This window comes from Pholcus phalangioides, unplaced genomic scaffold (genome assembly GCF_987345545.1).
Source record: "Pholcus phalangioides strain wild (caught in Gottingen) unplaced genomic scaffold, Ppha-v1.0 ptg000039l_1, whole genome shotgun sequence".
Lineage (NCBI taxonomy): Eukaryota > Metazoa > Arthropoda > Arachnida > Araneae > Pholcidae > Pholcus > Pholcus phalangioides.
Window position 1 is genome coordinate 4,844,329 of NW_028301625.1, and position 27,961 is coordinate 4,872,289.

Genomic DNA, 27,961 nt, shown 5'->3' on the forward strand with positions numbered 1-27,961 from the left:
GCTTTCAATTCCGCTTTCGGCTCAGTACACATCACTTAAAGGCGCGTATACACTAGCGCGCAGATCTTGCAACACACAACCCCTGCATCGGTTCTAATCCGCTCGTGGGTACACAAACTTCCTTTGTGTTCGTTGAAGAAACCGATTCCAAGTGGGTCCGGTGAAAACAGCTCAAGAATCGTTCGCAACACCGTACAAATTACTGAACAACCAATTGCGAATGCTTTCATTGCATGATCCGCGCGCTACTGTATACGCGCTTTAAGGTGAAGGTGGTCGCCTTTTGATGAATAGTCTACAGTATGAAATAATTCGTCTCACTGGTGCTGCTCAGCACGTCGCCAGCTGGTTCCGGATCTCATCATGCCTCCTCTCTAAGTCCACCGTCGTTTGGCTTGGCGTCGATCGTCGCTTCCGATCCCGGCCGCCCGATCGTCACCTCGGCTCTAGCCGTTGAGCCTGCAGTTCTCGCCGCCACGTGGAGTCTCGGGTCGTGACCACTCGTTCCCGTCAAGGTCAATGACGTCACGGCTCGTGTAATTCAAGAAATCGTCAAACTTCTGTCGTCGGGCTTTATTGATGAGTCAACGGACTTGCATGGGAATTGGTATGAATTTGAGAAATAATTTTGTTAATCGTAACCTACGTAATTGTTAAAAGTGTTAATAAATTTACTTATGTTAAAATCTGGAAATTCTCTTGAAATCATTTGTCTCTTACTGTGTATCGATTGCACCGATTTCGTCAGATCAGAATCCTGGGTCGTTATGCAGGGATGTCGCAACCTGTTTAATAGATATTCAAGAAATATTCTTAAACCTTTTCATATCTGTGAACCGGTGAAAAATTTCGCAGACCGAAAAAAGATAAAGAATGAATTTCTCTCACCATAGGCAGAGATAGACTTGGAAGTCTGGGGGCACGATGTCAATACCCCCCCCCCCCTTGTATCTCCACCCATGTCTCTCACCTGGTGATGGATAATGCAGAAATAAAACCCAATATTGACAAATCTAGAGTCAAGGAATAAGAATTTTTAATTAGTTTAGGGCATCTGTTTTTCTTCGTTGAAACAAAAATTCATATACCATGATTGGGTGGTTAAAAAAGATGTCTCTGTATTGCAGGCCTGGTGCGAGCCTTGGAGGGAGTATTATAGTTCTGTTTTGTTTTTTTTTGTTAGGCTGGACTGGGGAAAAAATTATGAAAAAAATTTTCAGCGGTAATACAAATGGCACCATGAACCAAAAATGTTTGAAAACTCGTGGGCTACACTCTATGTGCAGTAAGTACACAATGTATCTACAGCCAGAGCCGCCCTCAAAGGTGTGCAAGAGGTGATGTCGTACCAGGACCCGTGATTTAGGAGCCCCTGCACTTACTGTAACAGAAGTGAAAAAATATTTACATGCAGCAAATGTAGGCCTACAGTCAGAATCCCTTGTATGGACACATTCTTCGTTCTTATATTATACATAATAGTTTATGTATAATATCCTCCTCCTAACCAGATCATTTCCCGCCACTCTGTCTCAATGAAGAGATTTTAGCAAGTTGTCAAAAAAGACCTGGGCCACATGCTAGGAACTGTGCATGTATGTGTTGTGAACCTAACAGAAGTCTGTTTTTTGTGCAATTCTTGTTGTGTGTAGTGCTGCCGTCTGCCATCAATTTTTCTAATAATGAGTGAAGTGAAATGATTGAATAATTGTATTGTTGTAGACCTGGTGCTCTCTGTGGCGAGACTTTTTCAAAGGGAAGATCAGCTCGCATTCGCACCTCAAAGTTGGGAACCACAGAAAACCAACTTCACTGACCACCACTGTGGCAAAGTAGGGTTTGAATCTAGGTCCTCACTATGATAGTCTGTCACTATGATAACTCGACCACTACAGTGAATGTATGTATAATATCCGAAAAGTAAATGAGATTTGGCATCAATATAACTTGGTCACAATGCAAAGGGGTATGTGAAAAGGGTTTTTATGAATTCAATAAAATAATAGAAAAATATGAATAGTTTGCATGACATACACTATTACGATCAAAATGTTCCGAAACTTATTTTATTGGGGAAGAATGAATACAGATAGAACTTGTTTATTCTGTGTTCCCTTTGAAGTAACTACCCTCTGTAATTATTCATTTTTCCATTGTTCATACAAAAAGATGTAAATGTGTATTGCAAACTTTTTTTGTCATATCCTCCAGCACCTTTATTGCTGCTCGATGCACTTCAGAATCTGAGAATCGTTGCTCCTTAAAAAAATTCTTTATCTGAGGAAAATGGAAAACTGAGGGTGAGATCAAGGGTTATAAGCTGGTTGTAGAAGTATCAGATGGTTTCACAGGTAATCTGACACCAGGAATGACCTGTGAGCCAGCGCATTATCGTGATGGAGCACCCACGACTTAGCCATCCAAAGATCTGGTTGCTTGCATCTCGCTGAATCATGCAGACGTTTAAGGACTCACAGATCCCTCCTGATGTCAGATTACCTGTCAAAACTTTCACGTTCTGATACTTCTACAACCAGCTTAATCTCCTGTTCTTGTCACATATGAATCTTTCCTTGAATAAAGAGTTTGCTTAAGGGGCATTGATTCTCATTTTCCAAAGAAGTGCAGTGAGCAGCAGTGAAAACACTGGAGGATGTGACAAAAAAAGCTTTATCTGCATTTACATCTTTTTATGAACAATGGTAAAAATGCATAATTGCACAAGTTGGTTACTTTGAAAGAAACACCAAGAGATTCACCAACAGATTCAACCTGTATTCATTCGGCCATAATAAAATAAATTTCAGAACATTTTGAACATAGTAGTATATTCCATGCATCTTAATCTGATCACACCAGGATTCAAGGTTTTTGATAACAATAACCAAATGACAACCATATCCGAAAAAAGTCCCATTTGCAAGTGCATTGACTATACATCCTGTTTAGTCGAATGGGACGTTGATAAACAGCTATTGGTAAAACAGGACAACTGTTTTTCTTTCCCACATAATTGGCATAATTGGTTACAAACTGTTCAATCATTCTATTTTTAGTCTTCTCTAAAACAGAACTTTTTTTCTTTGAGCAAAAATCCTGCCTTTTTGTTATTCTGTCACCGATTTGGCACCGATTCTCATTGACAAGAGGCTTAGGTTTTCTGAACATTGTTTAGTGGTGATCAAAAAAGTGAATAGAATGCTCGGTTTCATTTTCAAAAAGGTGTCTTCACATTCTCTTAAAAAAAGTCATTCTTCCATTTTTTTTTAAACATAGTTCGTCCTGGACGGGAGTACACTGTAAGCTTTTGGAGACCATATCTACAGAGAAACATAGACTTGATTGAAGGGGTGCAGCGAAGAGCTATGCATGTCCTTGTTGGCACACAGGCTTGAGTTATGAAGAGAGACTTCATTTTTTTAATGTTTACAACATTAAAAAAACACAGATGAACACAGGTGTCTGGGGATATGATCGAAATGTTCAAAAGTTTTAATGGGATGGATAGGATGGACCATGAATTATTAATATGCCATCAATCAACTGCTTTGACAAGGGGACACTAGTATCGATTGGTAAGAGACAACTCTAGGTTGTGGTGTCGCAGGGAATTTTTCTCTAATAGATTTGTTAATAAATGGAATAGCTTGCCCCCGGGTAGTAAATTCTAACACAATTGACAGGTTTAAAAAGAAATATGATAAACATGTAAAAAAAATAACATTATTCAAAGTCCTGATAACTGTAAATGAATTTTTTTGCATGCAATGATATTGGCCTGTTCTGTTCTTTGCAAAAGTGGTAGCAATAACCAAATGATAACATTATCTATGATTCTAATAAGCATAGCCAACTGTATAACTCGGGCATACGAGGTTCTTTTGTGTACCCAAAATGTGTATGAACTGAGGATTGATTCATTTCACATCCAACACTATGTTCAGAAATTTTGCTGATGCCGAAAGGTTTTGCTGATTCGTCCATCCCTGTCGCTTTTATTTTATTTTCTTCCTTACTGTTTATCAATGTTGCAACTATTCAAACTACAACAGATTTATTTTTGAAGAATTATTATGTATTGAATTGTTAACATAATTAAATAAAGAGTTTTAATTTGTTTATAATCTTTTTTTTTTTTTCTAGGTCAGAAAGCTTGTGAGAGGACTTCTTTCATTTTTCTAAGAAAGGAGCTTCCTGTTCGTCTAGCAAACATCATGAAAGAAATTCATCTTTTGCCAGAAAATCTGCTGAGGATGCCATCTGTTTGTTTAGTTCAAAGCTGGTAATAGTTTTCCCCTACATTAATTGTAACTCAAGTCTGATATTGTTTTTTCATATCTTCTGGAAAGTTAATTTTTGCCAATTAGCTTAAATGAGAACAAGTGTGAATTGGCAAGAACAAGTGGCTTACACATAAGAGGGGGGGGGGTCTAACAGAATGTCAGATTAATTAAATGAAAAGAATTGTAACTAAAATTAGTAGTTTTTTGAGTTACTTTTTGGTTGAATGATTTTTTCATCTCTAATAATATCAATATTTTATTATATTAAAGCAGCTACCGCTGCTTATTTTTCTTAGCATGCCTTATCTGCCACAAATTAGGGTGCATACATTTCTCAGGGTTCGTACAGTGCTTAAAATCTCCTTAAAAAGTCATTAATTTTCATTTCCCTTTCTATGGGCAGTTAAAATTCTTCCAGCAGTTTCTAAAACAGCCATTCACTTTCCCCCCACCTTCGAATACTTCCTAATAAGGTAGATGAGTAGTACTTGATGCTGAAAGAAGGTCCCTGAAAAAAAAGAGGAGAAAAAGAAAAGAAGGGGTGTCTGGGGGGAAGATTTCTTCATAGGGATTACGAGGCCACCCTGTAGTGGGTGGGAACAGCTCTGCTGACGACCAGCACAGCTAAGAGGTAACAACACCTGATTGGCTGGACTCTAGCGGCCTCGCCCATTTCTGATATGCTAAGAAAAACAAAAGATATTGTGCAGTTAAAGAAATTGACAATGAAATTGAAATAAAAATAGAGTTGGCTAAGTTCTAAATATTATTCCTGCCAGAAAATGGTGCTACTATCAGTGGTGGGAACTCTGTGCTGCACTGCACCAAAATGAACGCCCTGCCCCAATAGTGTATTTTAATATTTTTCTGCGCCAAATAGCACTTGTTTCTCATTTATTTATTTATATTTTTTGTGTGTACTTGGAAACTCCTTGCGATACTTTTCATACCTGCCTTGTGTGTATCAGTGTCTAATAACGCACTCAGCATGTCAAATACCCAAACTTTTGGAGCAGGACGGCAAAAAATGTTAGCCAAAATTTGTTCCCATGTGGTGTGAAACAATTCTTTCTGAGAGACAGTGTTTTATTCGTCTGTATTCACCACCACCTTTTCTCCTCCCATCTTCCATAGTCATCCTCAGAATTATCTGAATAAACAATTTTAAAGAGCAATTTCACTTCTCCAAAATTTTATGGGGGGAAAAAAGAACAGTATTTTATTATGAAAAACAGAAAAAGCTAAAAAAATTACACAAAATTGAAAGTATTTTCAAATACTATCACTATTTTCAAATTTGCCAAAATGTACAATTTTGAATTTTTCCTTTCATATTTTCTAAAAAGACAGACCTTTTGATATTTACCTTTTGTTCTAGTCTTTTGAAAACATTTGAAGATGTTTTCTCCCATTGACGCTTTTATTAGAATTTCCCAAACTAGCTTCAGGCGGAACCACTGAACTCCTTAGCATGGCCACAATATTATCCACGAGTACAGTAAAGCCTCGATAATCCGAGGTGAGCGGGACCGATACTACCTCGGAATACTGAAAACTCTGATTATCCGAGAAACCATAGAAAAAAATTTTCAGGGGAGGAGGAGAACTTCCATTTATTTATTTTATGGTAAATATACCATACATATTGTGCACTAAAAATGAAGAAAACACAAGGTCCACTCCAGGGTTACTGGGCTGGTTGCAATATTCTTATGAGATGAAATTTTGTAACTTGGTTTCATTGGACCTATGTATTTGTACTTACTCTTAACTTTTTAATTCTTGATTCAAAGGCTTAATTTATGAGATTAGGGCTGCCAAGATCCATGTCCTTGTTGTAACAGGGGCTCTAGTGCTAGGGGACCCGATATGAAAATATTTTTTTGCACTATAAATTTACTATAAAGGAATCTCTGGAAAATTCTGGCCTGAGGTCCCACTGAAGACCAACTTTAGTCATGGACTGAGATATGGTGCGAGTCCTCTTCAAACTAAAAGTACTGACAATTCTGGGGGAAATGAAACAAAACACTTTTTTTAGCAAAAAACAAAGAGTGAGGTTTTTAAGAAGGAATTTCGAAGAATTCCAGAATACCTCTGATTATCCGTAATCTCAAACTTTTGGGACTGGAATTATTGAGACTCTCCTGTACCTTATTTTTGGTAGATTCCCATCATTTCAGGTACCTTTTCTTTCTGATATATTTTCTGCATCTGTTTGCAGTTCAGATCTGTTAGCATTTCTCTCTCTTTCATTGGCTTTTACACAGGGTCAAACTACACAGTTGATTCATATATGAGTATACCCGCAGATCTGCACATTTGAGTTCATGTCCTTATTCTGTATAACTTGGCTTACTCAGTGCCTTCTCAATGCATGGGGCCACCTGGCCACGCCTCAGGGAAGTGCTGAGAGGGTCTCGTAACAAATACATCTGCTTACAATTTTTTAGAGTAAGTGCAAATTGGAAGGCAGGTATTTTTAGCTAGATGGGGCCTAGGAAAAATTGCTTTGCCCGGAAGCCCATCAAAAGTGTACACAGGATCAACCTTTTGAGGGGCATAAGGAATCTTTCCAGAGAAATTTGGAGTTACTAACCTTCAAAAAAGCATTTTAAATTAACAGATATTGATTTGGAAACATATAAAAGGATATTTTTCAACATTTTAATTCTTTTTACAAAAATATTTTTAATTTTTTAATAGTCTTTTGGAGGGTATAGATAGCCCTCCCCCTATCTGCGTAAGCCTCTGGAGCCTATGATACTGTTAAGAATGCCCTGGCCTTTATGGAAATTTTGTGACATCTCATTCCAAAAACTCTGCATTAACATGAACTCTGGTTTGCAATATTATTAGTTTCTCTAGATTTGAGATTTCAATATTGTTGCTGTGGAAATATATGCATCTCATCTTGTGTCAAAGATAAATTTCAAGATACTTTCATTTCCAATATGATCTTTGCGGATTTTCTACCAAATGGTTGATAATGTAAAAAAATTGTACAATTAAAAAAATATAATTTGATAACTTTTGTGGTGTCCCTTTTCTCCTGATTCCCTAACATAGGTGGGGATATATATAGACTTGGAAGTCTGGGGGCATGATGATGATGATGTCACTTCATATATACATATCTACATTAGATCAGTCTACTCCACCTTTAACGCTGGAGGGGCAATGCCCCCCGTATCTCCGCTCATGTGCCTTAAGAACATGCTTATTTTTCTTAATGGTTTATCCAGCTCTGATGATCATCCATTATGAAACTGCTTCCAAATTTTGCTTATCATTCTTATGCTATCAAGGAAATATACTTTCAATAACATATTACAGTCTGAACTCTGATGCTTTCCGTACTCTTGATGCCGACAAAAAGATTCAGCTTTTGAAATAATCAGCTTTTGAAAGCATAATCTATATCAAGTGGTACGCATTCTTGATCCACTCCAGCTGCACAATGTTAAAATGGGCATTAAATTACCAAATCAGTAGGGAAAAACAAAATATTCAAACTTTTATTACTCTTTGAAAATTTATTGTTTAACAACTTGATCAAGTAAAGCAAAGTCTGCCTTGTAGAATTTTTCTGAACTGAATTTGCTCAAAAATCATAATCTTTTCCCTCCAACTTTGAATTATACAAAAAATTCAAATTAAACAAGAAATTTTAGCATTAAACTAGATATAAAACTTGAAGGGAATTCGTAAAAGTCCAAATTATTCAAAATTGGAATTAACCAAGTTCTACTGTACTCAGAAATAACTTGATAAAACTTTGTGATTTCAGACATGCTTATATATTTAGTTAAATGTTTTTTAAACAAAATTACATAGGTATGAACGAAGCTTTGAAGAAATTCTTGTGTATGAAACAGCCAATGCAGAAGACTCGGGCACACTAGAAAAGTATGTCTGCCTTGAAAACCAATTATATTTATTATACATAGTTTGGTAATTTTTTTAACATCTGTAACAACAGTTAACTATTTTAATCTACTGAATTACAGATCAGAACTAATATAACCTTAACAATCATAACTTCTTTTATTAACCGGTCATCTTGCCAGTTAATTTCTCAGTGTACCTGTGACACCTTTTTTTATGCAGATATGTGTGTGCCTCCATATTTTTTCTTTTTTCTTTTTTGGAAGTTAAAGCTAATGAAATATATCTTCTCATTGAATTTTTTAATGAATATACTAAAACTGTGTCCATCATGTTCTTTGCTGTTTTTTGAAATAAAAAAGAGAATAACAACAATAATTGAAGTAATTACTAATTGTTATTTAAAATATACATACTGAATTTTTAATTGTGAACAATGCCAACATGGGTTTTTCAAGTTCAAAATGAATGCAAGGAAATATATTTCTTGAAATATGATTGTTAAACTCCAATCATATTTTACTGCATGGCCCCACATCCTGCAGCAGGGCCCCTAGGCTGAGATTGTTCGTGGGCCCCAAGTCAGACTTTTCGCGGGCTGTTCAACAGCAAATTTACAGCATGAAAAACAGAAAATAGTAATTGTCCTAAGCCCTGTCAGTCTCACCCATGTAGAGGGGGTTCATGCTACTGGTGAGCAAATAATGTAGTAGGATGCCCTAAGAGGTGGCAGCAGCTGTATGAAAAATTATTCCATCATATCCACGTGATATAGGCCGAAAATCATCATGTACTGTTGTAGGCACCGTTACAGCAGATTATACTTTTTTAACCAGATTACTTGATATTTTTCATTTAGTGCAATTTCCTCAGCATTACAGCACTTACATTTTTTATGAAAAAATATTCCATAACTTGTAGCATTATATGCTGCATTAAGGTGCAAATGTGAGCCAATCTCCCATTTAAAAAAATCTATCCACAGAGAGCTATCAGGCCTACAATACATGAAAATTCACTCGTAATACAACAGGCAAAATAACCTGCCAAGTTGTTTGCTTCCAAAATCAGAAGACAGATGGCAGCACTTCTTAAACACATAATGGGTGTTACTCAGAAAAAAACTTCATGTTAGGTATAGAACACATGCACTGCACAATCCAGCTTGTCCAATTCATTACAGGTTGCTCAGGGGAATATTTATAAGGTGCATGGTACAGTTCAGTAGTAGTGGCAGAACACACATGCTGCCTATGTGGATAGGCAGCATGAAATTTATCGAAGACACCTCTTCACTGTATTAGGTCTGTGAATTATTTCAAGTACTAATACAGTAATTACTATAGTACCCAAGTACTTATAAATAATATCCAAGTACTGCAATTTCCAGAAAATAAGTTTCTTGCCTGTATAAGCTGAACTTTGAAAAATTATCAGAGAGAAAAAAATGTTTTCTGTAGAAACATGGCAGCTTTTTACCCGCCTCATCTTTGTATAAGGCAAACATAATTTTCATTTGACAGAATAAAAAACATGAACAGCATCAAAATAAAATCAAATGTTTTACATTTAACTACTTCAAGTTTATTTTTGAGAATTTTATAATATTACTGATTGAAAATTAGACATTATTCTGGAGGGGAAAAAATTAAACTGCATTTAAAAGGAAAAAAAATTAAAAGTAATTAATTTAAAAAAATTAAAAAAAATTAATGAAAATCCCTCCAAGTCAGAACATGAAAAAAAAATTATAATATGCCATACTTTAAATCAATTGCAAATGTTAAAAATTGACTTTCACAGCTTTGTTATAGAGAATTAATTATTTGGAATCGGGCAAAGATCCAAAACAATGTGTCGGGGAAGAACTTAGTGGGAGTAAAAGTGGCATAGTTACTTGATATACACTTTTAGGAGAATAGTTATTTTCTACATTTTTGCTCTTGAGGGGGGGGGGGAAAGAAAGGATCCATACCTGTTTCGAATTAAAGTACACCAAGGTAAGGGGAAATTTGGGTAAGTGGAACCGCTAAGTGATCTGTGAAAGCGAGTTAGCTTCTTGGAATGGCCCATTGGTAGATTTTGCTTTCATATTTACTTTATGCAAGGTTTAACCGGTAAATACAGTGAATCAACCCCGTTTTTGAAAATGTGAACAGTCCGGTGTAGTGCCATACGAACATTTCATTCTTCCCTATGTTACCTAACATCTACACGTGTTTTTAAAACTTTTTCTGCATGTGTTTGTTTATGCGGTTGCTGTAATGTAAGAGTTGTTATAGTGCATTGCTTAATGGAGCAGAAAATCAATGTGAAAATTCTGTTTTGAATTAATTAAAACTGCAATGGAAACCCACAAAATGCTGCAAAGATGCAACGCAAGACAGTATTTCAGTGGCTCACATTCTGTGAGGGTCGTGAAAGTGTCAAAGATGTGCATCATTGTGGGAACCAGCCAGTGATGAGTAGAATGGCGATATGTTGACAGAGTTCAGCAGTTATTGTAAGGAAATCAGCATTTGTCTGTCCAAATTATGATGGAAGAATTGAATTTTCCGCGTAACCGGTCAATTTGTCGCACTCAACTTGTCGCGCTCAACTCGTCGCGCATCAATTTGTCGCAGTGCCAATTCGTCGCAGAGCCAATTCGTCGCGATACAAATTCGTCGCGGTACAAATTCGTCGCAGAGCCAATTCGTCGCAGTGCCAATTCGTCGCAGTGCCAATTCGTCGCGGTACAAATTCGTCGCAGAGCCAATTCGTCGCGGTACAAATTCGTCGCAGTGACAATTTGTCGTGTAACCAATTCGTCGGGACGTCAATTTATCGCAGAGTCAACTCGTCACGCGATCTGTATGTAGGTTTTTTGTCTCATACGTGAAAAAATAAACATGAAGAAAAGTTTTTTTCCATCAAGAAATGCACACAGTTTACTAATTTTTTTTTTTTTGTCATTTCGAAAAAAATCATCGAAATTAAAATTGCAATTGATATTAATGTTTTATTATTCAATTATTGTAAATGTTAAAAAAATCATTTTTTCTATGATAAAATTTTAAAATTCTGTAAAAAAATGTCGGTGTTTATGATATTCCCCAAACTACAGTACAGCGGAGGCTCTCTTTAAGTGTAAACTTGTATCTGTCCCATGTGGAATCGAGACTCCCACCAACATTAACCACTACAGTATCTCCACAAGAACCTGAAATAATTAATAATTTAATTTAATTAATATTTAATTTTCACCGGATAAGCCACACTTGTCGCTTTCTCTCAAGATTTCCATTACTCGTAGCGAGGGGAGTTGGGGCGCACACCGAGATGATAAATTGCGATCACATACATTTTCAAAATTTAATTTGCACCGGATAAGTTGCTCAAGTTAAAAACTCAAAAAATCCAACCAATAAAGTTCATAGGTTACACTCGAGCAAATGCAACCGATAATCTTATTGGTTGAATTTTTCAAGTTTTATAAAAGGACTTTTAGAACACTTTCATAGTGTAATGCTGGCCTTAGATATATTGTCGGTAAAAAATTCCTCAAAGATGTATTCTCTACATGGCAGATACATATTCAATAGTGAATTAGGGCCATTCAAGTATTACGTAAGCAGATTTTCAGCCATTTTTGACCCCCCCCCCTTGTCAGCAAAAATCAGCAAAACACTGACACCCATCCCCTCCCAGCAAAATTTCACCAGCAGCTTAGAATATTTCATATCTTCCAAAAGGGATGGTTGATGACGTAAGCGACCTTCAAACTCCCCCTTCCCCCGCCATCAAAAGTCAACAAATCCGAAACTCCCTCCCCGATCCTGACGTAATATTTGAATGACCCCTTAGGCAAATTGTGCTTTGGGATGGGCATTGATCCTAATTTATCATCTTGGTGTGTTCCCGCAACACCCCTCGCTGCGAGAAATGGAGATCCCGCCAGAAAGCGGTAGTGCGGCTTATACGGTGAAAATTTAATTTTGAAAATTTATTTTATCGTAATTTATCATCTTGGTGTGTTCCCGCAACACCCCTCGCTGCGAGAAATGGAGATCCCGCCAGAAAGCGGAAGTACGGCTTATACGGTGAAAATTTAATTTTGAAAATTTATTTTATCATAACTTATCATCTTGGTGAGTTCGCCCAACGCCCCTCGCTGCGAGAAATGGAGATCCCACCAGAAAGCGGGAAGTGTGGCATGAATACCATGAAAACTGAATTTTGAAAATTTATTTGATCGGCGTACTGACTCTGCGACAAATTTGTACCGCGATGAACTGATTCTGCGACAAATTCGTACCGCGACGAACTGACTCTGCGACAAATTTGTACCGCGACGAACTGACTCTGCGACAAATTTGTACCGCGACGAACTGACTCTGCGACAAATTTGTACCGCGACGAACTGACTCTGCGACAAATTTGTACCGCGACGAGTTTGTAGCACGACGAATTGACGCTGCGACAAATTGATTGCGATGAATTGTCGCGCGACAAGTTGAGCGCGACGAATTGACCTAGACCCAATTTTCCGCATGAAATTGTTCGAACCATTGTGACTGAGAATTTGGGAAAATGCAAACTTTGTGAAGTTTGTCCCTTATCACCTAAGCGACGAACAAAAACAACAATGAGTGGAGTTGTGTGGCAATTTCATTGATACAGCAGATAATGATGCCACATTTTTACAGTCATCATTACTGAAGATGGAACTTGGTGTTTTTAGTACCATCCATAAATTAAAATACTGTCTTGAGATACAGCTGCATCTCTGTACATATTTTGCAGCATTTTGTGGGTTTCTGTTACAGTTTCACCTGATTCAAAACAGAATTTAATATTGATTCTCTGCTCCATTATGCAGAGTAATGCTCCCCACTCATCGAGGCAAGCATTAATGAAAACAGATGTTATTTGAAAGTTATATATTCATGTAAATACAGGGTGATCAGCGAATAAGCCCTTATTTCAAAATTAAATATATCTACAACAAAGATCAATAGAATTATGCGGTAAACGGTACGTTTATTAGCAAAACTGTAAGAATGTTGTACAGAAATTTCGAAAATTTCGTTTTTTTTTTTAATTTTTTAAAATTTAAAAATTAAAAAGCAAAACTGGAGATTTTGGGGTTCCGAAAATCCTCATTTGTGTGAAGAGAAACCACTGCATTTGCCTAAAGTTACTGCATGGGCTGCGGTATGCACCAGAGGCATTATCGGCCCCTTCTTCATGCGAGAAACGATTACTACTGAACGTTACGTTACAATTTTGGAACAATTTGTCAGCACACATGACGCATACCTTCTAATAATAATTGATAATTCTATTGATCTTTGTTATAGAGATATTTAATTTTGAAGTAAGGGCTTATTCGCTGATCACCCTGTATAAAGGATCACTGATACAGCACTTACATCAAGCTCACAATTAGGTTTAATTGCACTGTACCCCTACCATGGCCCCCACAATGGTGAGACTGTCAGGGCTTGGGGCCCGGGATGATTCTCATGTTTTTTTATATTTCATACTATAACTTCACTATAGAGGGGAGTCATCCTAGCCTAGAGGCCCACTGCAGGATGTGGGGGCCATGGCCACTACTCCAAGAATTATTATTAACCCACTTATTACTCTTGAAACACATTATTATAAACACTTGTATAGAGATATACAAATCAGCATAAGCACATCTTTTTGAATAGCAGCCCAAAGCTGTTTACAGTAAAAAATGTTCAAAATGTCATTCAATTTGAAATTGTATTCACCAGGAAAATGTTGTACATAGTGTAGTATGATTTTAAACTTAAATAGATATAATTTCAATGTCTAGAGGTGTTTTTTTTAGTAAAGTATGAATGAGAAGAAAGCTTTTTTTTTTGAGAGATGCCATAATTCAAAAATAATTGGTGCATTTCTTTTCTTAAAATTTGAACATGTTGCAAGGTGTAGGAGGAAGGGATGGGGGAGCTACCACTTGCATAGACTACACCATATGCATAATATAACCTCTGATATTCATAATAAGATTAACAGATATTTCAAAGAAAACCTATTAAAATAAAATTCATCAACATGGTTTCTAATAATGAAAAGAGGAACAGAAAAGAATTATTTAATATCTGCAGCCATGATTACTATGACAAATTTCTATAGGAAACAAAAATCAGCCTCTCTTGCTCAAACTGTGGCATTGTTTTTGTTATACTTTTTTTTTATTCACATAACGTTAAGAGAACTGAGTAAAGCCTGTTGATCCAAAAACCCTTTCTTGATTTTATGATTACTTGAATCATTTCATTTTTTATTTATATAGATTTTGTGATCGTCTCATTAAAATTCATAATCGACACAATGATGTTGTCCCCACAATGGCACAAGGTGTTATAGAACTGAAGGAAACACACCAGCTTGATCAGCATACAGAAAACAGTATTCAGTATTTTCTAGATCGATTCTATATGAGCCGTATTTCTATTCGCATGCTAATCAATCAGCACAGTAGGTATTTGTGGAAATCCTATACAGTACTATCTTTTCACAAGCTATGAAAAGTTTTCAATAGAGTATTTCTTATTTAGATTGTGTTTTTTTTTCTCTCTCTCTCAACACAATCATTATACATTCCTGGTACCATATTTTTGTGTGCATGATATTAAGTTAGGGTACAATTCTTTAAATAAAAGCATAATTATTAGTTAATTAGAGCAAAAATTTAAGAAAACCAATTTTTCCCCTTATAACTATGACTGTACTACCATGGTACTCTTCTATAGCTTTTTAAAATTTAACATGTCTTGTTACCACAATTGTTTTCTTGAAAAAGACTGTATTCCCCTAAAACTCTACTCAAATGAACAGTGTGTAGCATGTTTTGAATGTTTTGATCTATCACCCTAATGTTTTGAATCCACATTTTTTTTTTAATCAAAAGATACAAACTTCTTGTGTTTAGAGGCAAGAGAACTCACTTGAGAGTAAAAATTTGTAGCAGACCAGGTGAATGGTTATTAATAAGCACCACACTACATAAAATATTTTTTAAGCTGTCAATAATATTGGACACCAAGTATGTGTGTGACACTGTAGCAAAATCATCTGCAAAAATAGCAGGTGACAGAAGTCTTGATGATTTAGAACAAATTTTTCATCTTTAACAACTTATAGTACCATCTAAAAAATCAGCACAGTTTTGTTATATGTGTTTTTTTTTAATTGGACTCAACACAGCACATAAAATATACAATCAAAACAATTGAAAAAAATAAATAAATAAATAAAACTCAATAAAAAATGACATTAAGATGACAGACACTCGGTGACTCCAAGGGACTAAGTCCTTTTAGGGGGTAGTGGGTCAATATAATTTAAATTAAAGTGTTAATTGGATTATGCAACAGCCTTGTTACGGTACTAATTGATTAATATTTTATAAAGTCATATATATATATATATATATATATATTTAGATATTTTTAACTGAACAAAGAAAATATACATTTGTGTGTATATACATAATGAGAAAAATATAAATAATTATGTATTTAAATATAAACATATTTAAATATTAAAACATATAAACATATTTAAATATTAAAACATATAAACATATTTAAATATTAAAACATATAAACATATTTAAATATTAAAACATATAAACATATTTAAATATTAAAACATATAAACATATTTAAATATTAAAACATATAAACATATTTAAATATTAAAACATATAAACATATTTAAATATTAAAACATATAAACATATTTAAATATTAAAACATATAAACATATTTAAATATTAAAACATATAAACATATTTAAATATTAAAACATATAAACATATTTAAATATTAAAACATATAAACATATTTAAATATTAAAACATATAAACATATTTAAATATTAAAACATATAAACATTTCTAATAGACTAAACTTACCCAATTATACACTTAATAGCCACTACCATCTCTGTGATAATCCTGTGATTATACTTGAATTTTAAGAATTCAAATTATTGGCAGAAAATCATTTAACTCTGAATTCCCATAGGTCGGATATTGCAGTATAACTTCAAAATAAAAATTTACAATGAAAATTTTGTAAAGTATGTTTTTAATGCATGGATTTATATAGGCCTAATAGTAACTTATGAAATTTGTGCATTGGGTGAATAATATTATACATTCTACATAATTAGGCCCATCGCATATTTGGATATTAGGTAGAAGAGAGCTTGTGAATGGAAATACGCATTCACAAATTTGCATTCCAGTTACCCATTCCTTTCTTTATTTTACAATGGTAGATATTTGTGATTGACTTTTTAATTGTAATTAACTTATTACTGCATATTTAATTTTCTTTTTTCAATTCATTTCAAAGCATCTCTGTTTGGTGGGAATTTGAATGGCCATCCTCGCCACATAGGCTGTATTGATCCAAACTGCTCTGTTATTGCAGTGCTAAATGGTAAGTTATAGTGTGTGGTTTAAATATCACAGTCATGTATGGTCTGAGGACATGGTGATGTTTAGGATTCAAGATTTGAAAGATGAAGGTTTAAACTTTTTATTGATGCTATATATATTTTGCCCATCATTACCATATATATACTAATTTGAGTTACTATGACAGGGTGTTCTCAACATGCATACATATTCATTAGCAGAAATCTTTTTTGGAATGATTTATCTTCCAACTTTTACAGTGCAGTTTTTATTATTGGTATGTCTATAGTTACATAAAATCTGATGTCTTTGATTTTTATTCATAGATGCATATGAAAATTCAAGGTTCCTCTGTGATCAATATTATTTAGCCTCGCCAGACTTAGAAGTTGAAGAACATAACTGTAAGTAGAGACATTAATCTATATTTTTCCACCTTTCTAACTTTCCCGGGCAGCATTAGGTGAAGCAGAATTCTCTCTAGTACCCTGCATATAGAATATGAAAATTAGTTAAACATACAATTAATGCTATTGCAAACCTAAAACTACAATCAGTTATGCATGTAACTGGAATTTTAGTCATTTTACCGATTGTTCATATCCTTGAAAAACATTTTTGCTGCCAATGAATTAACTTGCACTTCTGGATGTAACTTTAATAGTTTTTTTAAACATTTCAGCTATAAATCCAGGCTCACCTATCTCAATGGTATATGTGCCATCACATTTATATCACATGTTGTTTGAGCTGTTCAAGGTGAGGAATATTATTTATCAGACCATGCTATGTGTCTATGACAAAAATGCCACAGCATTTTGGGTTTTATAGTTTATTGCATTTTTTCAAATGGATAAACTTTTAGCAATATTATAAACAAAATATCTGCAAGTGGATATCAAACTTTTATGAGAACCTGATACACACTACCTCTCAGAAAAAATTATAACACCATGAAGGAATTGAAGCATGAAATATGATAAAATTTCAAACATGGATGGAACAACATTCTGAGCATGATGATATTTTGAAACAGTGGCTGAAAATACAAGGGGTGATCTATCAATAGGATTGATTGGATGCATTTCGATGTTATGTTGAGTTATTGCTTACCACTTGTAATTAACAAGCTGGTCCATGTGCTGCATTGAGATTCAGGATGTCATCAGTATAAATAGTAGACCATCTTTGGTACAAATCATACTTGCAATAACTTCCTACTGGCTCATTGGTGATATGCTTCAATCTTTAGCATTACCCTATCTACAGGTTGTGCCAAGTGCTGTTTCTACAAGAATTAAAAAAAAAAACCCTACAGACAGGTAGGTACAATAAGCAGGTAGCTTATTGAAGACTTGACCCTAAAAGGGACCAAATGCCGATCAACCCACGATCGCTCAATCACAAGACATTATTGAAACATGACTGCTAAAATACAAGTAGAAGAGAGAGCCCAATCAGCACATATGCAGGAAATTTCCTGGTCACACATGACCATCATAACAGATCAGCATTGAAAGATAACATAGCAATTTGCATATCACATCAGAGCATTGAAAGAAAATCGTAATAGAAATCAGGTGACAGTTAAACAATCATTGAAGACTTATTCAGAGTCAACAATGTATGGTTAGTTCTATTGTGAAATGAATAGGTTTAAAGCCATGTGGTGGTCTGTGGCCAACAACTGGCAGAACAGTAAGAAATTACAATTAACTATTTATAGAAATATACAAAATATGGAAACTAATGACTAACTAAGTATGGAGTTTTTACCAGACAGGCAACATGTACTGTTGCATATTCCCCCCGTCAATAAAAAAAAAGGGGGGGGGAGTTTCCAGTGATACATTCCTATGTGATTCTGTTTTTTGTGTTTCCTACCTCTCCTAAAAGTTGGTACGTTGAGTTTTGAATCCCCTTTTATAGTGGTAAATGTAAGAATTACACAAAAATATTTTCTACTAATAGTTTGACTGATTCCCTCACCTGACATGTGGTGCAATGTGGCAGTAGAAAATATATGTCATGGGTCGACTGGTCTGGCTATGTGCCTCAGCTGATAGAGGCTCAGTTAATGAAGGTTTTGCTATGCATTTAATTTTGAAAACATATTCTAATTTAGTTATTTAATGTAACCATTAACACATCTACTTTCCAGAATTCTATGAGAGCTGTTGTAGAGCATCATGGTGCAAACACAGATTCATATCCACCTATTCGTGTTCTGGTTTCAAAAGGAAAAGAGGATCTCACAATTAAGGTGATCATCTTTCATTTATTTTGCCATATTTTTTTTAGTCAAGTTCAATATATAGTATAACCTCAATGAGCCGTCACCTCATGAAACTGGATCTTATTACATTGATTATGCATCACATCTTATTATAACTCCTTTAGAAAGCCAAAACTTGTAATTCTGTCGATGTATTGGTGAAAAAATATCTATATTAACAGACGCACGTATAGAAGTAAATACATGCCCCCCCCCCGAACGGGTTATGATTTTCGGCCGTACCCCAGACTAAAAGAATTTTAGTTGGCTCCTTATAAACTGAAGAGCCAAAAAAACTGGTACAGGCATGCGTATGCAAATAAAGAGATATGGAACCAATCAGAGTACGGTGCTGCGGTCGGCAACGCCTATATAACACAACAAGTGTCTGGCATAGTTGTTAGATCGGTTACTGCTGCTACAATGGCAGGTTATCGAGATTTAAGTGAGTTTGAACGTGGTGTTATAGTCGGCGCACGAGAGATGGGACATAGCATCTCCGAGGTAGTGAAGAAATTTGGATTTTCACGTACGACCATTTCACGAGTGTACCGTGAATATCGGGAATCCGGTAAAAAAATTAAATCTACGACATCGCTGCGGCCGGAAAAAGATCATGCAAGAACTGGACCAACGACGACTGATGAGAATCATTAAACGTGACAGACGTGGAACGTGCAAATTGCTGCAGATTTCAATGCTGGGCCATCAACAAGTGTCAGCGTGCAAACCATTCAACGAAACATCGATATGGGCTTTCGGAGCCGAAGACCCACTCGTGTACCCTTGATGACTGCACGACACAAAGCTTTACACCTCGCCTGGCCCGACAACACTGACATTGGACTGTTGAGGACTGGAAACACGTTGTCTGGTCTGACAAGTCTCGGTTCCAATTGCTTCAAGCTGATGGACGTGTACGGGTATGGAGACAACCTCATGAATCCATGGACCCTACATGTCAACAGGGGACTGTTCAAGCTGGTGGAGGCTCTGTGGTGGTATGGGGCGTGTGCAGTTGGCGTGATATGGGACCCCTGATACGTCTAGATACGACTCTGACAGGTGACAGGTACGTAAGCATCCTGTCTGATCACCTGCACCCATTCATGTCCATTGTGCATTCCGACAGACTTGGACAATTTCAGCAGGACAATGCGACACCCCACACATCCAGAATTGCTACAAAGTGGCTCCAGGAACACTCTTCTGACTTTAGACACTTCCGCTGGCCACCAAAATCCCCTGACATGAACATTATTGAACATATCTGAGATGCCTTGCAACGTGCTGTTCAGAAGAGATCTCCACCCCCTCTTACTCCTACGGATTTATGGACAGCCCTGCAGGATTCATGGTTTCAATTACCTCCAGCACTATTTCAGACATTAGTCGAGTCCATGCCACGTCGTGTTGCGGCACTTCTGCATGCTCGCGGGGGCCCTACATGATATTAGGCAGGTGTACCAGTTTTTTTGGCTCTTCAGTGTATGTTATAATATATATTTCTATCAAAGTAACAAAAACTTCTCAAAATTTAATTTTTTTTTTTTTATTATTTTATTTTATTATTTTTTTTTAATTGAACAAACAGCACAATGGACAAAACAGACAAAAAAAAATTAAACAACCACTTTTCTACCCAAAGGGATATAAATAACCTTCCATGGGTCGTATTGATACATTACATAAAGAATTTCTGGCAACATACATAGATATAGTTTACTAAAATTGCTGCAGGTAAGTCACACCAAATATATTACTTTAAAATGTTAAACTATAGTCTGATATGTCGAAATACAGATATATTTTCTTACACAACAAAGATATAAACAAATTTTACTCCTTATGTCATTTGCAATTTCATTAACTATCGAACGAAACGAACCGCTCCATATCTGCTATTTCCAGTATACGATCTTTTATAGCCCTTTTAAACATATAAAATGATTGCTGTTGTCTAATAATATCATCAAATTCTCTACACATTCTTGGAGCAAGAAAATAGAAAACATATTGATTTTTTGAAAATTGTTTTTTTAGGTAATGGTATTTGATATAAATACTGTGATCTCATAGTGCTTCTTTGTATATTCACTCTGGGATACCAATCAGGATTCTTATAGATGAATACTAAAACTTTATACAGATAAAGTTGCCGTATATTAAATTGGATTAATGATACTTTATTTTGTGAAGAACTGTTAGTTTGTATAATGTCACGTCGCAAACAGTCACAAAGATTATCTATAGCATGGATTGAATTTTTGTATGTTCCCCCCCCCCCCAAACTTGTAGTCCATATAAAATATGTGGGAACACCCATGCAAAAAACACTTCTTTCAAACTTTGGTGTGAGATGATAGCCTTTAATTTATACGTCATTGCTGTAATTGCTCGTAATTTATTAACTACTTGATCAGTATGATCTTTCCATTTTAGGTTAGATGAAATAATGATTCAACGATATTTATAATGCTGTACTCTTTCAATGTATGAACAGTTACATATAGTATTTGAAAGAAAGTCGTTACATTCATGAAATTTCATTAAATCGGTCTGTGTGCTTAAGTTAGTTAAATTAAAGGAAATCCATTTAGTTTTGCTAGCATTTAGCCTAAGTCGAAGGTGTCGAATTCTTTTATTTATTGTATGGATGTCTTTTTCCAAATTTTTTATCAATTCTTCAGTTGTTTCAGCTGAGGAAACCAGAACTGTATCATCTGCCAATGAAACAAGTTGACCGGAAATATTGATATTATGAATTTCATTAATGTAAATAGAAAAAAGTATTGGGCCCAAAACCGATCCCTGAAGTACGCCTGTATCTATTGCCCTTACCTGACTTATCGCATTGCCTACTTTAACGGTCTGTTTCCTATTTGTTATAAAAGATCTGAACCAATTGAGCGGGAGCCCTCTTACTCCAATATTTTTTAGTTTTTCCAATAAGATATCCCAGTTTACTGTATCAAACGCTTTACTGATACCTATAAATACAGCTGCTACTTTTTTGTTATTATTTATTTTATTTTGTATATAGTCCATTAATCTAATCATAGCTATTTCAGTATTCCTTTTTTCCCTGGAACCAAATTGATGATGTGAGTAGTAGGCAATGGCGTGTAAATAACTATTAAGTTGTCGTTTTACCCATTTCTCTAATAATTTCGACATAATAGGTAAAATCGAAATTGGTCTGTAATTGTTCATGTCATCTTTATTACCTTTCTTGTATATAGGCGTAACAATCGACTTTTTTAGTTCATTATAAAATATTCCAGTATCTAGAGATTTATTAATCAGATGGGTTATTAGTGATGGGTGGTGACGATAGATAGTTTTAATCGTTCTTGGTGTCAGACCATCACTTCCTGCCGGCTCATTAATATTGATTGAGTTAACCAAGCTTTCAGTTTGTGGCAAGTCAATTTTGTGAAGAACAATTGAATTGAGTTGAGAACTTTCGTTGTTTGCAAAGTCATTTATTTGATTGTTTACTTCAGTATCCATCACTCAATTTATAAAATTATCGTTAAAATTGTTAGCTAGTTTATTTTGATCATAACAATTGGGTAATTTCATAATTTTTTTGTTGTTTACAAAATGGTTTATAAATTTCCACTGTCTTCTTTTATTTTATCCCAAATTGATAAACTTTTCCCTAAAATAATTATCTTTCTGTTTTTTGATTGCTTTCTTTAAATTAGTATTATATTGTTTATATTTGATTTCATAATCATGTCTGAATGGATTTTTATGATGCTTCATATATAGTTTTTCTTTAATATTTATCATTTTAATTAGGTCATCCGTAATCCATTCATTAAGCTTTGCCCTATTTCTATCTTTAACATATTTTTTTTATATAAATAAGCTTGAATTTAATCTAAGGATGTCAATAAAACGTATATAAGCCTGATTTGTATCGATTTCATCGAAACCCCACCTGAAATAAACACACCTAATAAATCGTTCAAATAATTCATAATTTATCCAAGTTTTTTCTATATAATTTGAATTGTTATCGCTATTATATGGTGAACATTTTCTTATGTAACCAATTAGTAGATGATGATCAGTAATTCCCGCATCATATACGCCCATTTTACAATGAAAATTATTTTTTAGCGAACGGTAAAAAACATGGTCAATATCAGTTGAATCAGTAAATCCGATTCTTGTAACACATTTTTCAAATGAAGGAAAACCATTTAAACAAAATAAATTCAAATATTCATTAATATTTATGTCATTATCATTGAATAGGTTCACATTCATATCACCCATAATTACCATATCCGAGTTTTTAAATTTGTTCAAATATATTCTAAGTTCATTATTAAATTGTTCAATGGTATAATTATGTGATCTATAAAATAGTGAAAATATAATATTGAAATCACAAATTTTTAATGTTAAAATTTCTGCTGTCTGAAATTGACTAGAGATTGAATTGACTTTTATACCTTCTCTAATGTATATGTAAACCCCTCCTGATTTATTATATTCACGACAATTATAAAAACTATAATAACCTGGGATTGTGTACATATTCACTTCATATTCCTTAATCCAGATTTCAGTTAGACATATCACATCAAAATCTTCATTAGTATATTTTAAAAATACCATAAAATTGTCAAAGTTTTTCCTCATACTTCTCACATTACAGACAATATATTTCAGTGTCATATTACAAGCTGTTTCATCGGTATTTAGAAACTCTTTTATAGAATTAGGCGAATTCAAGACAGGCACTCTATCGTTGTTCATTTCTATATAGTTTTCAGTTACCAAGTCAAACATTGTTTACAAGTATTTTTTCCAATTCTTTGGTGTTTCTTATCCTTAATACCGTGGATGTCTCTGTCTGTCTTAAAAACACCTTCCCATTTTTAGTCCAGGCAAACTTGTAGTTTTGTTCATACTTGAATTTCCTTACAGCATAAAACAGTTGCTTGATGTGTCGAGTCAAATGTTCGTTGATGTAAATTCTCTGAGGAGTAAAATTCTTATTGATGATATCAGTATCTAAGGATGGGTGCTTTTTAACAGCATCAATCCAAGTCGTCTTTGATGATTCCTCCTTGAATCTGACAATAATTGGATTAGGTTTCCCCTTTGTGAATGATGGTACCCTATGTGTTTTCTCAATTTCGGTATCTTGGGTGATGTTGAGCACATCCTTTATGTTGTTCAACATTTCAATTATGTTTTCATTTTTCTCCTCAGGAATACCATTTATTTCGATGTTATTTGCTTTACTCCTATATTCTATATCTGAAAGTGAGTCTTTTAGTTCAAATATGTCAGTTGAATATTTTCGTTCTTTAATTGCAAGATTTAATCACGCAAATGGGTTATTTCATTGGATAAATTTTGCACCTTGTTGTCAACCTCTTTTAATAATTCCATATGAAACTCTTAGCTTTTAGTAATGTCGCCTATATCTTTTTTGTATTCCTTCATGGTATTCTGAATTGAAGCCAGGTTATTTTGGATCATTGCTTTCATCTCTTGCTTGAATTGATCTAAGACGTGTTTAACATTTTGATGAGTACCCTCAGACCCCTCACTAGCTCAACACAATTTTCGCATACATAATTTTTTTTCGACTCTTTGTTCATTTTGCAGAAAGCAGCTTCAGTTTTCCCTATACAGGTTGGATGGAATAATTTTGAACAGCACCTCATTAGTATCATATATCGTGGCAGAGCAAACGTTGCAGTTCATCTTGCAAATAATTTTTTTCAAGTGTGTTTATTTTTTTTTAAATATAGATGGCGACTTAATCGTTTGTCATTTAACTTTAGGGTTAAATCCAATTTTATTTATTTTATTTGCATCTTAATTAACATGGCTAATTGCATAAACGATGTTAATTTTCAATTATTGGCATAGTTAAACATATTCTGCGTCACTCACCGTATTTAGAAATCAAAGAATCGAGTAGAAAACAAAATTTTTTTTCAACAGCGTTACACAGGCATGTTTGTAAACAACAGTGACCGTTGCCATTCTCAAGTTGAAAAGTTATTTTGCATTTCTCTTTTCAGATGTCTGACAGGGGTGGAGGTATTCCTCGCTCACATATAGACCTTTTGTTTCAATACATGTATTCAACTGCTCCAAAGCCTTCAGCTTCGAATCCTGAATCAGCTCCTTTGGTATGTATGGACAAAAAAATGTGTTTCGAAAGAATGCTATTGAACAGTTTTTCCTCCCTTTTTGAAATTTATTACACACACACATACAACATATAATAAATAATACACACAAAACCAAAAAACACATACAATACAGACGCAATATACAAAAACATATATATTACCATTTATGTATTAGCCCAAGGGATTACATAATCCGTCCAGGGCAAATTGATACCATAGTATATATTGGAGTTGACAATAGACCAATGGTGTTTATAATTAAGATATAATATCCAGTCCTCATTACATTCGTAAAGAGAGAAAAAAGAAATGCATGTATAAGTTATTATTCAATTGCATTGATTTTGTTTATTAGTAGTTTTTTAAATTTGTGCAGTGATTTTTCTGATTTTATTTCGTCTCTCAATCTATTATATTCCTTAGGTGCTATGTATATGAATTGTTTTTGTATTATCGTTTTGTTTGGTTTAGGTATGGCGTATTGAATTCCATATCGTCTTTTTTGTCTCTGTTGGCGTTTAATTTTGAACCAATCGGGATTTTTCTGAATAAAAAATATTTTGTAAAGACAGTTTATTGATGTTAAATCTATAATCATTGTGACAGTCTTGGATTGTATTTATTTTTTCAGATATGTTATTCACAACTTTTCCCAGAGTGTTTCTTATTATATTTATATTTGAGTCATAATACACCCCATACCGAAACACCATATTGTATTACTGGTAAAATCCAGGCGAAATAAATCGTACGGAGAAAAAATTCAGGGGATATAATATTTTTCAAGCAGTAAATCCTGGTATTAATGTATTTTAGTTTATTACTTACTGTCACCGCTTGAGACTTCCATTTAAGGTTTTTATTGAGAACGATTCCTAGATAGCTAATTTCATCAGATTCATTTAATTCGGTACAGCAACAATTATTACGTGAGCAATGTTCTACATGATATTGTATTATTATTATTGGTTCTATGTTTGTTATATAATTGGAAATGCATAAATTTAGTTTTATTTAGATTAAGAGTCAATTTATTGTATTTTAGCCATTGTGAAATTATTGTCATATCGTTTTCAGCTTTATATTTGAGGTTTAGGTTATCATTATCAGCCACAAAGCAGAATATTTAGCACTGTTCTGCAACGAGCCCTCAGCTAACTGGAAATGTTCTGTGGTAAAAATCCCTATTCATGTAATAGTGTTTTTTGCACTTTTTCTTAAAATTCTTCCAAATTCTGCAATAGCGGTAATTGTTCTGCGGCGTACGTCGCAGATTTTGGCACATTCTGCTTTGGGGATTATCATAAATGAAAAGCACCGTGTCATCTGCATAACTTATAATATTTCCATTCATTTGTAAGTGTTATATAGATGATATTTTCTCAGCCACCAACGAGGTTTTGATTTATTTCTGTTATGACGTTGTATTTGTATATATCATTTACATAAATCAAAAAGAGTATTGCTCTGAGTACCGATCCCTGTGGGACACCGCTTACTATTTGCTTAAAAGATCCTAATTCATTTTTAATTTTAATTGCCTGTTTTCTGTTTGTTAAGTAGCTTTTAAACCAGTCATGTATTTTTCCTCTTATACCAGCCTTATAAATTTTATCTAGGAGTATTTTATGGCCAACGCTGTCAAATGCATTACGTAAATCCAAAAAAATAGCAAGGGTTTTTTGTTATTGTTATTGACATTCTTGTAAATGTATTCAGTGAGTTTTAGAACTGCCATTTCTGTGTTTTTATTTTCAAGAAATCCAAATTGGTTTTTTGCAAAATGAGAGTTGAGGAAATCTATAATTTTCATTTTCATAACCTGTTCTATGACTTTAGACATAATTGGAAGTATCGATATTGGGCGATAATTATTATAATTATTAATATTTCCAGTTTTGTGAATAGGTCTAACAATGGCATATTTAGGTTTTTCAATAAAAGTACCTTCAGTAATTGAAGTATTGATTATATGTGATATAAACCGCAGATGGTGTTTACAAACTATTTTTAGCATTAATGCCATCATATCCAATGACTTTGTTATTATTTAATTTCATAATTATATATTTAACATAGTTTTCTTCTATTGGAGTGAAAACCATAGTTAATTTGGTTACGAGACACTTGTATTGGAAAATGATCATTATCAGTATTTGTCTCATTTGATTCACTTCTGGCTACATTAATAAAATGATCATTCATTTTTTTGGTGCCAATGGCTTAAGTTTTTTTGTTAACATGCACTGAAAATAAATCATTTGGGACCCTAGGTTCCATTGGAGAAATAGTTTGTCTTGGCGTATACTATCCCATTCTCATTTCACAGTAATGTCCTGGGATACCTTGTTCATTAGAAGCTTCTAACTATATATATATATGATCCATGTTTAAGCTTATGAAATAACAGTAATGCAAAAAGAAAAAGAATCAATAGTTTATTTCTTCGGTGAGACAAGTCACTTCACCTCATTTGAAAGAGAAAATTTTTTCAATCCTATGTTATGACTCTAAGTTAAATAGCCTCTTGAAATATTTTAAAATAACATGTAACACATCCAGTGTGATTTATCTTTCATCAGTGAAAGTTAATAAACATACCATTCACATTTTTTGTTTTAGGCTGGTTATGGTTATGGTCTGCCATTGTCTAGACTTTATGCTCGATATCTACAAGGAGACCTTGTTGTTACATCTGCTGAAGGATATGGTACAGATGCTCACATATATCTGAAAGTATGTTTGAGTTACGTACAATTCAATTTTTTTTCTAATGTTTAAACATATTTATCACAAAATTTACGCCAATTTGCCTTACCAAAAATGATTATCTTGTTTGTAGTCACTTTATATAATCGGTTGAATATGATATATGCTAGGTGGGTGTAAAATA

The 27,961-nt window shown here is 34.2% G+C and overlaps 1 protein-coding gene across 1 annotated transcript in view; it reads left to right on the top strand.

Moving 5' to 3' along the window:
• Positions 1–27,961, top strand: part of Pdk (pyruvate dehydrogenase kinase) — a 59,882-nt gene that overhangs the window by 26,165 nt on the left and 5,756 nt on the right. Inside the window, exons 2-10 of the mRNA XM_089254102.1 lie at positions 4,144–4,282; positions 8,121–8,192; positions 14,485–14,669; positions 16,556–16,642; positions 16,947–17,024; positions 17,303–17,379; positions 18,782–18,883; positions 24,955–25,065; positions 27,691–27,804. Of these exons, the coding sequence (XP_089110228.1) occupies positions 4,144–4,282; positions 8,121–8,192; positions 14,485–14,669; positions 16,556–16,642; positions 16,947–17,024; positions 17,303–17,379; positions 18,782–18,883; positions 24,955–25,065; positions 27,691–27,804 (965 nt within the window). The remainder of the gene's footprint in view (positions 1–4,143; positions 4,283–8,120; positions 8,193–14,484; positions 14,670–16,555; positions 16,643–16,946; positions 17,025–17,302; positions 17,380–18,781; positions 18,884–24,954; positions 25,066–27,690; positions 27,805–27,961) is intronic.